General features: G+C 45.4%; 2 protein-coding genes across 3 annotated transcripts in view; one reads left to right on the forward strand and one right to left on the reverse strand.

The window, feature by feature from the left end:
- The window catches only part of DCTN5 (dynactin subunit 5), a 29,050-nt gene extending 17,479 nt beyond the window's left edge, over positions 1–11,571 (reverse strand). Inside the window, exons 1-2 of the mRNA XM_031658395.1 lie at positions 11,353–11,571; positions 9,919–9,987 (exon numbers count right to left, since the gene is read on the reverse strand). Coding sequence (XP_031514255.1) covers positions 9,919–9,987; positions 11,353–11,400 — 117 coding nt within the window. The 5' untranslated portion in view covers positions 11,401–11,571. The remainder of the gene's footprint in view (positions 1–9,918; positions 9,988–11,352) is intronic.
- Positions 11,572–11,589: 18 nt separating this feature from the next.
- The window catches only part of PALB2 (partner and localizer of BRCA2), a 36,655-nt gene continuing 34,610 nt past the window's right edge, over positions 11,590–13,634 (forward strand). For both annotated transcript variants that reach the window (XM_003916678.4, XM_009196159.3), the window contains exon 1: positions 11,590–11,832. In XM_003916678.4, the coding sequence (XP_003916727.2) occupies positions 11,785–11,832 (48 nt within the window). In that variant the 5' untranslated portion in view covers positions 11,590–11,784. The remainder of the gene's footprint in view (positions 11,833–13,634) is intronic.

The raw sequence follows: 13,634 nt of genomic DNA on the forward strand, positions 1-13,634 counted from the left end.
AACTGCATATGTACCGTCTACGAAACTTGTACTCATAAAAAAGAACTTCCACATCTGCTGCTGATTATGAACATTACAGTTCTTTTGGTTTTCTTTTTTAGTTTTATTTTTTGAGATGGAGTCTTACTTTGTTGCTCAGGCTGGGGCACAGTGGTGTGATCTCACCTCACTGCAACCTCTGCCTCCCAGGTTCAAGTGATTCTCCTGCCTCAGCCTCCTGAGTAGCTGGGATTATAGGCATGTGCCACCACACTCGGCGAATTTTTGTATTTTTAGTAGAGATGGGGTTTCACCATGTTGGCCAGGCTACTCTCAAACTCCTGACCTCAGGTAATCTACCCGCCTTGGTCTCGCAAATTGCTGGGACAGCCACTTTGGTTTTCTTTTTTTTTTTTTTTTTTTGAGACGGAGTCTCGCTGTGTCTCCCAGGCTGGAGTGCAGTGGCGTGATCTCGGCTCACTGCAAGCTCCGCCTCCCGGGTTCACGCCATTCTCCCGCCTCAGCCTCCCAAGTAGCTGGGACTACAGGCGCCCGCCACCACGCCCAGCTAGCTTTTTGTATTTTTTTTAGTAGAGACGGGGTTTCACCGTGTTAGCCAGGATAGTCTCGATCTCCTGACCTCGTGATCCACCCGCCTCGGCCTCCCAAAGTGCTGGGATTACAGGCTTGAGCCACCGCGCCCGGCCCACTTTGGTTTTCAAAAGATGTACTCTTCAAGCTTAAAGAGATTATCTATTTCTAGTATGAACTCCCTTCATCTAAGAGTCTTAATTTACTTCAATTATTGTTTTCACTTTCATGTTTCCACCTAAGATCAGAGAAAATGGTTTCCTTTCCTTTTGGAGGAAAACAGAATTCCAAGAGTTCTGGGTATTTGGTGATGGTGGTTGTTTTATTGTGTTTTAAATAAGTACAACAAGCTTAATGTGGAAATAAAGAACATCCACATAAGTCTGTTTGTCAGCCTAAACTATACACCAACTAAAGAAGCAAACACACACAAAGGAAGTAAATGGTATCGCAGGTGGTCAGAGAAATTTAGGAAGATGGACTCAAATCCTTTTCCTATTTCCTATTTCACAAGGAGTAGCACTGAGGAAGAGAAGTCAGATTCAAAACAGAGGCAGTGGGGCGTTAAAATGAAAGAAGGTAGCTGTCCTTCAGAGAAGCAAATGAAAGGAGATAGCTGCCCTTCACAGAAGCTAAGCAAAGAGTTAACTGAACTCAACAATGGGCAAGGCACAAGTAGCAAAGTGGAGGTTGAAGGACTATACTTGCAAATCTGTATTGTTTGGCTCATGTGGCATTTTTATTATTTATTTATTTTAACTTTTTTTAGCTATCTTCTACAGGAAGGACATGTGGCATTTTAACAAATCATTTAAAATTAAACATTACTATTTGAGTAGTAGAACATCTTACATTTTAAAAATTGAGATTTCCAGTTGCTTTTGAAAAAGAATCAGAAGCTCTGGAAAGCTGATTGTTGCCACATGGGCCTGTATTCCCACACAGTAACAACCAGCTTGGGCTTAGATTGGTCACATTCTCCAGTTCACCAGGCCCCACCACTCCCTATTGTTCACACTCTTTCTATCCCTGCAGGCACTGTGACATCTGATTTATGGGCTCAGGAAAACAGAAATGACAAAATTCTGAAAGAGAAGGGATAGAAATATAAATGGACTGTTCATAATAGCAAAAAACTAGAAACAAAATAACTTTCCACAAACAGGAGGGTGGATAAGTGGAACTGTACACAGCAGTGAAAATGCACAGACTGGCCGGGCACAGTGGCTCACGCCTATAATCCCAGCACTTTGGGAGGCCAAGGTGGTCAGTCACCTGAGGTCAGGAGTTTGAGACCATCCTGGCCAACACGGTGAAACCCTGTCTCTACTAAAAACACACACACACAAAAAGAAAAAAAAATTAGCTGGATGTGGTGGCAGCCACCTGTAATCCCAGCTACCCAGGAGGCTGAGGCAGGAGAATCGCTTGAACTTGGGAGGTAGAGGTTGCAGTGAGTCAAGATCGTGCCATTGCACTCCAGCCTGGGCGATAAGAGCAAAACTACATCTAAAAAAAAAAAGGAAAAAGGAAAAGAAAGAAAATGCACAGCCCACAATGAATCTTAGAAATAAAATCTGAGTACTGCCCAAAGCAGTCTGCAGACTCAATGCATTCTTAACAAATAGAAAAAATATCTTCAAATTCACAAAGACTCTGAATAGCCAAAGTAATCCTGAACAAAAAGAACACAGCTGAAGGGGGTATCACACTGCCAGACTTACTGCGATGCTACAATAACCAAAATAGCATAATACTGGCATTAAAAAAAAGACACATAGGACAATGGAACAGAACAGAACCTAGAAATTAATCCACATATCTATAGCCACCTGATTTTTGACAAAGGTGACGAGAACATTCATCTGGAAAAGGACAGTCTCTTCAATAAATGGTGCTGGGAAAATAGCATATCCATAAGCAGAAGTAGACCCCACACCTGTCACCCTATACAAAAATCAACTCAAAATGAATTTTTTTTTCTTTTTTTTTTTTTTTGAGACAGAGTCTCACTCTGTTGCCCAGGCTGGAGTGCAGTGACACCATCTCGACTCACTACAACCTCTGCCTCCTGGGTTCAAGTGATTCTCATGGCTCAGCCTCCTGAGTAGCTGGGATTACAAGCATGCACCACCACACACAGCTAATCTTTTTCTATTTTTAGTAAAGATGGGTTTCACCATGTTGGCCAGGCTGGTATTGAACTCCTGCCCTCAAGTGATCCGCCCGCCTCAGCCTCCCAAAGAGTTGGGATTATAGGTGTGAGCCACTGTGCCTGGTCTATAACTCAAAATGAATTGAAGATCTAAATGGAAGGCCTGGGACTATAAACTACTAGAAGAAAACATAGGGGAAATGCTTAAAGACACTGGTCTTGGAAAAGATGAATAAGACTTCAAAAGCAGAGACAACAAAAGCAAATAAATAATGGGATTATATCAAACTAAAATGATCCTGCACAGCATAGGAAACAATCAACAGAATGAAAATATGGCAGAACATATCTTCAAACTACTCTTCAAAGACAGAATATCCAGAATATATTAATACAAGGAACTCAAACATCTCAACTGCAAAAAAACCCAAACAATCTGATTTTTAAATGGGCAAATGACTTGAATAGACATTTCTCAAAAGACAAACTAATGGCCAACAAATATATATTTTAAAATGTTCACTAAACATCACTAATCAGCCAGGCACAGTGGCTCACACCTTTAATCCCAGCAGTTTGGGAGGCTGAGGCAGGTGGATCACCTGAGGTCAGGAGTTCGAGGCCAGCCTGACTAATATGGTAAAACATTGTCTCTACTAAAAATACAAAAAAATTAGCCAGGCGTGGTGGTGTGCACCTGTAGTCCCAGCAACTCAGGAGGCTGAGACAGGAGAATTGCTTGAACCTGGCAGGCAGAGGTTGCAGTAAGCTGACATAAGGCCACTGCACTCTAGCATGGCAACGGAGCAGGACTCTGTCTGAAAAAACAAACAAACAAACAAACAAACAAAAAATCACTAATCATCAGGGAAAGGCAAATTAAGACCACAATGAGGTATCGTCTCACCGCAGTTAGGATGCTTATCATAAAGACAAAAAATATCAGATACTAGTGAAGATTTGGAGAAAAGTTAACTCTTATACACTGTTGGTGGGATGTAAACTAGTACAGCCACTATGGAGAACAGTATGAAGGTTCCTAAAAAACTACAAATACGGCCAGCTGTGGTGGCCCACACCTGTAATCCCAGCACTTTGGTAGAGGTCAGGAGTTCGAGACCAGCCTGACCAACATGGATAAACACCATCTCTATTAAACATACAAAAACTAGCCAGACATGGTGGTGTGCACCTGTAATCCCAGCTATTCAGGAGATTGAGGCATGAGAATCACTTCAACCAAGTACGTGGAGATTGCAGTGAGCTGAGATCACACCACTGTACTCTAGCCTGGGTGACAGTGAGATTGTCTCAAAAAAAAAAAAAAAAAAAAAAAGAAAAACAAAATTAGCCGGCAATGGTGGTGTATGCCCGTAGTACAAGCTACTTGGGAAGCTGAGGTGGGAGGTTCGCCTGAGCCTGGCCTGGAAGGTCAAGACTGCAGTGAGCTATGACTGTGCCACTGCACTCTAGCCTGGGCAACAAAGTGAGACCCTATCTCAAAAAAAGTAACAAATAAACAAATAAAATAAAGATTTTTAAAATCAAAATAAATCACAGGAAACCAAGTTAAACAATATATATTATTTAGGGATATGTGGAAAATTTGTTTAAATAATAAAGAATTTATAAGACGCAAAATCAGGACAGCAGTTTTCTCTTGGAGGGTGGCAAAAATAGGAATGGGGAGGAGCATAAAAATAGTACTTATTGTACACCGATTATGTTCCAATTCTTCAGTTGGGTATAGGGTTCACTGGTGTTGATTTAATTTTATGCTTTATAACATATATGTCACATATATTCTTTTGTATACCCAAAATATTGCCAAAGTAAACATCTTTAAAAAGCAAAAGGCAGGCCGGGCGCGGTGGCTCAAGCCTGTAATCCCAGCACTTTGGGAGGCCGAGACGGGCGGATCACGAGGTCAGGAGATCGAGACCATGCTGGCTAACACGGTGAAACCCCGTCTCTACTAAAAAATACAAAAAACTAGCCGGGCGCGGTGGCGGGCGCCTGTAGTCCCAGCTACTCAGGAGGCTGAGGCAGGAGAATGGCGTGAACCCGGGAGGCGGAGCTTGCAGTGAGCTGAGATCCGGCCACTGCACTCCAGCCTGGGCGGCAGAGCGAGACTCCGTCTCAAAAAAAAAAAAAAAAGCAAAAGGCAGCCAGGCATGGTGGCTCATGCCTGTAATCCCAGCACTTTGGGAGGCTGAGGCGGGCAGATAACCTGAGGTCAGGAGTTCAAGACCAGCCTGGCCAATATGGTAAAACCCCGTCTCTACTAAAAATACAAAAATTAGCCGGGCATGGAGGTGCGCACCTGTAATCCCAGGTACTGGAGAGGCTGAGGCAGGACAATTGTTTGAACCTGGGAAGCAGAGGCTGCAGTGAGCCAAGATCCTGCCACTGCACTCCAGCCTGGGCAACAGGGCAATACTCTATCCACCCCCCCAACACTCCCCCCCCCCAAAAAAAAGCAAATAGCCCTCAATAGGCAACACAATCTTATAAAAGTACAAACATGGAAGACTCATAATTCATGATTAAAAACTTATTACAGTAGGCTGAGCGCAGTGGTTCACACCTATAATCCCACTACTTTGGTAGGCCGAGGCGGGTGGATCACATGAGGTCAGGAGTTGGAGACCAGCCTGACCAAAACGGCAAAACCTGGTCTCTAGCATGGTGGCACGTGCCTGTAATCCCAGCTATTCAGGAGGCTGAGGCAAGAGAATCACTTGAACCTGAGAGACAGAAGTTGCAGTAAGCTGAGATCATGCCACTGCACTCCAGCCTGGGTGACAGAGCGAGACTCTGTCTCAAAAACAAAAACAAAAAAACAGAAAACTTATTACAAAGCTATAATAATCAAAACAGTGCAGTGTTCCATAAAGATAGTCATACAGACCAACCAAACAGAATTGAGAGTCCACAAATAAATCCATTCATCTATGACCAATTGATTTTCTAGAAGAGTGCCAAGACCATTCAACAGGGAAACAATAGTATTTTCAACAAACGGTGCCAGGATAACTGTATTTCTACATTCAAAAGAACTAAGTTAGACCCCTACCTCAAACCATATAAAAAAATTAACTCAAGCCGGGTACAGTGGTTCATGCCTGTAATCCTGGCACTTTGGGAGGCCGAGGCTAGTAGATCACCTGAGGTCGGGAGTTTGAGACCAGCCTGACCAATACGGAGAAACCCCATCTCTACTAAAAATATAAAATTAGCCAGGCGTGGCCGGGCGCGGTGGCTCAAGCCTGTAATCCCAGCACTTTGGGAGGCCGAGACGGGCGGATCACGAGGTCAGGAGATCAAGACCATCCTGGCTAACACGGTGAAACCCCATCTCTACTAAAAAAAATACAAAAAACTAGCCAGGCGAGGTGGTGGACGCCTGTAGTCCCAGCTACTTGGGAGGCTGAGGCAGGAGAATGGTGTGAACCCAGGAGGCGGAGCTTGCAGTGAGCTGAGAGCCGGCCACTGCACTCCAGCCTGGGCGACTGAGCGAGACTCCGTCTCAAAAAAAAAAAAAAAAAAAAATTAGCCAGGCGTGATGGCACATGCCTGTAATCCCAGCTACTCGGGAGGCTGAGGCAGGAGAATCACTTGAACCCAGGAGGTGGAGGTTGCAGTGAGCCAAGATTGCCTGGACAATGAGAGGGAAACTCCATGTCATTGAAAAAAAAAAAAAAAAAAATGTAACTCAAAATGGATCAATGACCTAAACACAAGCACTAAGACCACTAACACTGTTAGAGGAAAACACGGCAGTAAATCTTCATGGCCATAAATTTGGATTCTTAATATGACACCAAAAACACAAGCAACAAAAGAAAAAACAGATAAACCAGACTTCAAAATTAAAAACTTTTGTGCATCAAGGGGATGCACAAAATCTACAGAAAGGAAGAAGGCATTTGCAAATCATATATCTGATAAGTGTTTAATATCCAGAATGTATAAAGAACTCCTAGAACTCAGTAAGAAAAAGACAACACAATATAAAAATAGGAAAAGGACTGAACAGACATTTCTCTAAAGAAGATGTACAGATGACCAATAAGCAACATTCAAAGATGTTCAACATCATTAATCATTAAGGAAATACAAATCAAAACCACAAGGAGATACCATTTTATTATACCCCCTTGGATGGCCATAATCCAAAAAAAAAAAAAAAAAAAAAAACCAGAAAATAACTAGTGTTGGTAAAGATGTGGAGAAATTGGAACCCTGCACAATGCTGGTGGAAATGTAAAATGGTGTAGCCATTTCGGAAAAAAGTTTGGCAGTTTCCCAAAAAGTTTAACACAGACTCACCATTTGTCCCAGCAATCATACTCTTTTGTATATACCAAACATTGCCAAATTAAGTATTGAGTATTTACACTCCTAGGTATATACTCAAAAAACCTGAAGACTGGGACGCGAACAGATACCTGCACATCAGTGTTCACTGCAGCATTATTCACAATAGCCAAAGGGTAGAAACAATCCAAGTGCCTATCAACAGATGAACAGATAATGAAATGTGGTATATACATACAATGGAATATTACTCCACTATGGAAAGGAATGAAGTTCTGATGTGCTTTAACAAGGATGAACTGGCCGGGCGCGGTGGCTCACGCCTGTAATCCCAGCACTTTGGGAGGCCGAGGCAGGCGGATCACGAGGTCAGGAGATCGAGACCATCCTGGCTAACACGGTGAAACTCCGTCTCTACTAAAAAATACAAAAAACTAGCCGGGCGAGGTGGCGGGCGCCTGTAGTCCCAGCTACTCGGGAGGCTGAGGCAGGAGAATGGCGGGAACCCGGGAGGCGGAGCTTGCAGTGAGCTGAGATCCGGCCACAGCACTCCAGCCTGGGTGACAGAGCAAGACTCAGTCTCAAAAAAAAAATAAAATAAAATAAAATAAAATTAGCTGGGTATGGTGGCACATGCCTGTAATCCCAGCTGCTGGGGAGTCTGAGGCAGGAGAATCACTTGAACCTGGGAGGCGGAGGTTGTGGTGAGCCGAGATTGCACCATTGCACTCCAGCCTGGGCAACAAGAGGGAAACTCCGTATCAAAAAAAAAAAAAAAAAAAAAAAAAAAAAAAAAATATATATATATATATAGTTAGGCTGGGTGCAGTGGCTCACGCTTGCAATCCCAGCATTTTGGGAGGCCAACGCGGGTGGATCACTTGAGGCCAAGAGTTTGAGGCCAGCCTGGTCAACGTGGCAAAACCCTGTCTCTACTAAAAATACAAAAATTAGCCTAGTGTGGTGGCGTGTACCTGTAGTCCCAGCTACAGGGAGGCTGAGGCATGAGAATACTTGAAGCCAAGAGGCGGAGGCTGTGGCGACTGAGATGGCACCACTTCACTCCAGCCTGGGTGACTTTCTCAAATAATAAAATTTTTTAAAAAATTGTTAAAATGGCAAATTTTGTTATATATAGTTCACCGTAACAAAAAAAGTCTTGGGCCGGGCGCAGTGGCTCATGCCTGTAATCCCAGCACTTTGGGAGGGTGACGTGGATGGATCATCTGAGATTAGGAGTTCAAGACCAGCCTGGCCAACATGGTGAAACCCCGTCTCTACTAAAAATACAAAAATTAGGCCGGGCACAGTGGCTCACTCCTGTAATCCCAGCACTTTGGGAGGCCAAGGTGGGCAGATCACAAGGTCAGGAGATTGAGACCATCCTGGCTAACACAGTGAAACCCCATCTCTACTAAAAATACAAAAAAATAGCTGGGCACGGTGGCACGTGCCTGTAGTCCTAGCTACTCAGGAGGCTGAGGCAGGAGAATGACGTGAACCTGGGAGGCGGAGCTTGTAGTGAGCCGAGATCACACCACTGCACTCCAGCCTGGGCGACAGAGCGAGACTCTGTCTCAAAAAACAAAAATACAAAAATTCGGTGGGTGTGATGGCAGGAGCCTGTAATCCCAGCTACTCGGGAGGCTGAGGCAGGAGAATCACTTGACGCCAGGAGGTGGAGGTTGCAGTGAGCCAAGATCCCGCCACTGTACTCTGACCTGGGTGACAGAGCAAGACTCTGTCTCAAAAAAAAAAGAACCAAACAAACAAACAAAAAGAAACAGTATGTCTGAGCAGCAATAACCAAATTATATTTCTTTTCCACTTAATTCCTTGGTATGACAGGCTTAATGGAGACTAATTGTCTTCTGAAAATATTTGTGATTTCTTGGTTATAATGAGACTATTTTCCTTCTGGAAGTTAGAGATGTAATATTTACAGAAAAAGTAATTTCAAAATTGAGTGTTCCAGATGGCAGGAAAACAACTATGAACTTCACTGTTTGTCAAGCTCAAATATACCTTGTGATATTTTCTCTTCCAAGTTTATACTCGTCTCTTTGCTATTGTAATTTATTTGGATTACAAGATTCTCAGTCTTTCAGATTCCACTTTGCATATTTGTCTCATACTTTAATATCTTTTCCAATTGTCACATTCATTTTAAGAGTTTCAGTTAATAGTGAATTATTAATTTTTACTAAAGAGATAATTTTATAAGTATTACTTTAGTTTCTACCTTCAAATACTTCATTACCTATTACACTTTGTGCCTAGTAGTTTAATGCACACTATAATATCATAAAATAATGTTGGTTCTAGGTACCACTGTATTTTGTTCCTGGCATAAAAGAAAAAAGGTTTTCTGTTGCCTCTTATTGAACCTTTTTGCATTCAAGAGATCCAACTTAGGCCGGGCGCAGTGGCTCACGCCTATAATCCTAGCACTTTGGGAGGCCGAGATGGGTGGATCACTTGAGGGCAGGAGTTCGAGACCAGCCTAGACAACATGGTGAAACCCTGTCTCTACTAAAAATACAAAATATTAGCCAGGCTTGGTGGCAGGTGCCTGTAATCCCAGCTACTCGGGAGGCTGAGGCAGGAGAACTGGTTGAACCTCGGAGGCGGAGGTTGCAGTGACCTGAGATGGGGCCACTGCACTCCAGCCTGGGTGACAGAGTGAGACTGTCTCAAAAAAAAAAAAAGGAGATCCAACATCCAACTTAGAGAATAAAAAATTTAAAAACAAGAGAATTAAAAATGTACAACAATAAATGGGCGATATGGCAACATTTTATCTGCCCTGCTATGGTGATAATTAGCAGAAAGCAAGCTAAGGTTTGCAGCCTGGAGCTGGCTTTGTCCCTTACCTTGCCGTTGAGAACGATGTTCTGGCTTCCACACAACACTGACTGGCGACTGACTTTGTTCCCAGATGCCTAAAAGAAAACAACAGAAAACCGGGGACAGCAAACTTAATAGGTTTCTGGACTACAGGTTTCCGTCAAGAAAGCTCACATTTCAGAGAAAAAAACATAAAGTGGGGTGCTGTCCACAATGGAGTGAGTCCAGGATGTCAAAAAAGCAATGATGGATTAGGAAACTATGGCTGAGTGTGGTGGCTCACGCCTGTAATCTCAGCACTTTGAGAGGCTGAGGCAGACGGATCCCTTGAGGCCAGGAGTTCAAGACCAGCCTGGGCAACATAGTGAGACACCCCCTTCTCTAAAAAAAAATTTTTTTAAATTAGCCAGGCATGGTGGTGCGTGTCTGTAGTCCCAGCTCCTCAGAAGGCTGAGGATGGAGGATCGCTTGAGCATGGAAGGCCGAGGCTGCAATGAGCTGTGATTGTACCACTGCACTCCAGCCTGGGCAATAGAGTGAGACCCTGTCTCAAAAAATAAAAAAAATAAAAGGAAACTAGGGACTCAAGGAATAAACTCAGAATTTGAATGTCTATAGCTTAGTGGCATCAGACAGACGTGGATTCAAATCCATTCACTTCCGCACTTGGGCTTTATGGCCTTAAAACGAGGATAATGACTTTATGAATATCAGAGTTGTCAGAATGCAAAGAAAACCAAAATAACAATAGTAACGTTAACTGACCACTTGCCCTGTTTCCAAGATTTTACAAACATATCGTATACTGATAATAAAGAACCAAATCGGCAGGGTGCGGTGGCTCACGCCTGTAATCCCAGCACTTTGGGAGGCCGAGGCGGGTCGATTACCTGAGGTCGAGTTAGGGACCAGCCTGGACAACATGGTGACCCCGTCTCTACCAAAAAATACAAAAATTAGCCGGGCGTGGTGGCGGGCGCCTGTAATCCCAGCTATTTGGGAGGCTGAGGCAGGAAAATCGCTTGAATCGGGGAGGCGGAGGTTGCAGTGAGCCGAGATCGCGCCACTGCACTCCAGCCTGGGCGACAGAGAGTCTCCGCCCCCCTCCCCCCGCAAAAAAGAACCGAATCGTTTTTGGCGCAAGTTACCACATTACAAAAGGCAACGTAAAAGGGCCCGAAGTTCAAGCTGTAATTCATATGAACAGGATGGGACTTGTCCTATTCTCCTGAAGGCACTTTATCCCTATGAGAAAATCAGGAATAAATACAAAAGGCCTAAACTGGCCATGCGCGGAGTAAACAGCAAAGCCAGACTGTACACGGGGCGTCGCTAGATAATCCGGGACTAACGGCCAAAGGGACAGGGGTGGGTGGAGTAGGGGCAGATTGGGAACTCCGACCAGGCCTCAAAGGGACGCAGGCTTGAAAAGAGGAGGGCAGATATCTGGACCCGCGCACCGTCTCGATGTACTCGGACTTGTTGTAGAGCAGCTCGCCCAACTCCATGGCCGCCGCCTCCTTCCCTCAGTCCCAGATCCTGTCAGAGTCAGTCGGTCAGTCTTTCTGAGATTCCGGCTACTTCCGGCCGCTCCTCCACTTCCGCTCTAGGTGGCCCACTTGGACTCATCGACAGCTCGGCTCTCTCTAGGCGGCCTCGCTCCACTGCTCGGCCGTCTCCGGCTGCGCGTGCGCAGGTCGAACGTTGGATTTAATTGGCCGGAGATTAGGGCGCGCCTGGCCCGCGTGGGTCAGCTGATCGCGCTCTGAGGGTGCGATCCTGGGCGCCCCATTCTTTCTCGGGGCGCCTCCCCGGCCCAGGGCCAACTGGGTCCCGGTGTCGGCAGGCCTGGGGTCGGCGACGGCTGCTCTTTTCGTTCTGTCGCCTGCCCGATGGAAGAGCCTCCCGGGAAGCCCCTCAGCTGTGAGGAGAAGGAAAAGGTGCCACGGGGTGCGGGAAGGGCGGATGCAGGACTCTGACCTCGCTTTCCCAGGGTTTTAGGTCTAGCTTTGTGTCCTCGGCAGTCCGAGGGCAGCAGTATCGTCTGACGCCCCTCTCCCCCCCCCCGCTTAGGGCACAAAAAATGAAAATGTGGAAATAGCGTGGTGCTCACGTGGTGGCGTTTAAAGAACAAATCTCATTACAGTAACAGTGCATTAATACAATGTGTAACACTTTATAGATAAAGCTGTATCGACACCGTTGCTCCTCCCCCGTCCCACACCCTCAATCTTCACTTCTCCCGCCGGACCTCCTCAAGTAAATCTTTTAAGTCTGGTACTTTCGGGTCCTTTCGTGTGTTAGCGTATGTGGTGGAGGAGGGGCGTATCCCTAACCACCAAAAAGGAGTCCTATGTGTAATTTTTTTGAGAAGGGAGTGTTCGTAAATGGTATGATCTGAATGGTTCTGTAGGTTCCGTTTTTCATACCCCTGTTTAGCATTCCTGTCAGGACATGTTTATTTACCTTTCTTTTTTAAGTTCTAGACAGCATGTTGTAGTTTGGAAGTTTCTTTTCTTTTTTCTTCCTTTTCTATTTTTGTTTTTCGAGACAGAGTCTCACTCTGCCACCCATGCTGGGGTGCAGTGGTGCGATCTCGGCTCACTGCAACCTCCGCCTCCCGGGATCAAGCGACTCTCTTGCCTCAGCCTCCCGAGTAGCTGGGATTGCAGGAACCTGCCACTGCGCCTGGCCTTGGATGTGCCCTTGCTACTTTAGACCGTACTTTACTGATAAGACTTTTAGTATGTTTCCAGTTTGTGCTGATGTTATTCTTATTCTGGCTTACCTTCTGGTGGAGGTGAGAAAGATCATTTATAAGTAAACAAGATTATCCCCAGACATTTATAAGATTGGTGGGTAGGCCAGTCTCCGTGGCTCACGCCTATAATCCCAGCACTTTGGGAGGCTGGGATGGGCAGATCGTTTGAGCTCAGAGTTTGAGACCAGCCTAGGCAACGTAGTGAAACCCCGTCTCTACTAAAAATATAAAAATTAGCCGGGTGTGGTGACGCCAGCCTGTAGTCCCAGAGGCTCAGGCCTCAGAGGCTGATGCACGAGAATCGCTTGAACCAGGGGACGCTTAGGTTGCAGGGAGCCGCCGAGATCGCACCGCTGCACTCCAGGCTGGACGACCAAGTGAGACTCTGTCTCAAAAAAAAAAAAAAGAAAGAAAATTCCAAGTAGCATGTTTTGCACATATACTTTGTGTTTTTTGTTTGTTTGTTTTAGTTTTTTGAGACAGAGTCTTGCTCTGTCGCCCAGGCTGGAGTGCAGTGGTGCGATCTTGGCTCACTGCAACCACCGCCTCTGAGGTTCAAGCGATTCTCCTGCCTCAGTCTCCTGTGTAGCTGGGATTACAGACGCCCAACACCGCGCCCAGCTGATTTTTGTATTTTTAGTAGAGATGGCGTTTCTCCATGTTGGCCAGGCTGGTTTCGAACTCTTGACCTCAGGTGATCCGCTCGCCTTGGCCTCCCAAAGTGCTGGCATGACAGGCGTGATCCACCCCACCTGGCCTTTTTTTTTTTTTTTTTTTTAGACAGAGGCTTGTTCTGTTGCCCAGGCTGGAGTGCAGTGGCACAATCTAGGCCCACCGCAACCTTCGCCTCCAGGTTCAAGCAATTCTCCTGCTTCAGCCTCCTACCGGTACCCACCACCACACCTGGCTTATTTTTGTATTTTTAGTAGAGGCAGGGTTTCACCATGTTGGCCATGCTGGTCTCGAACTCCTGACCTCAAA

The sequence above is a fragment of the Papio anubis genome, chromosome 18 (assembly GCF_008728515.1).
Source record: "Papio anubis isolate 15944 chromosome 18, Panubis1.0, whole genome shotgun sequence".
Taxonomy (NCBI): domain Eukaryota; kingdom Metazoa; phylum Chordata; class Mammalia; order Primates; family Cercopithecidae; genus Papio; species Papio anubis.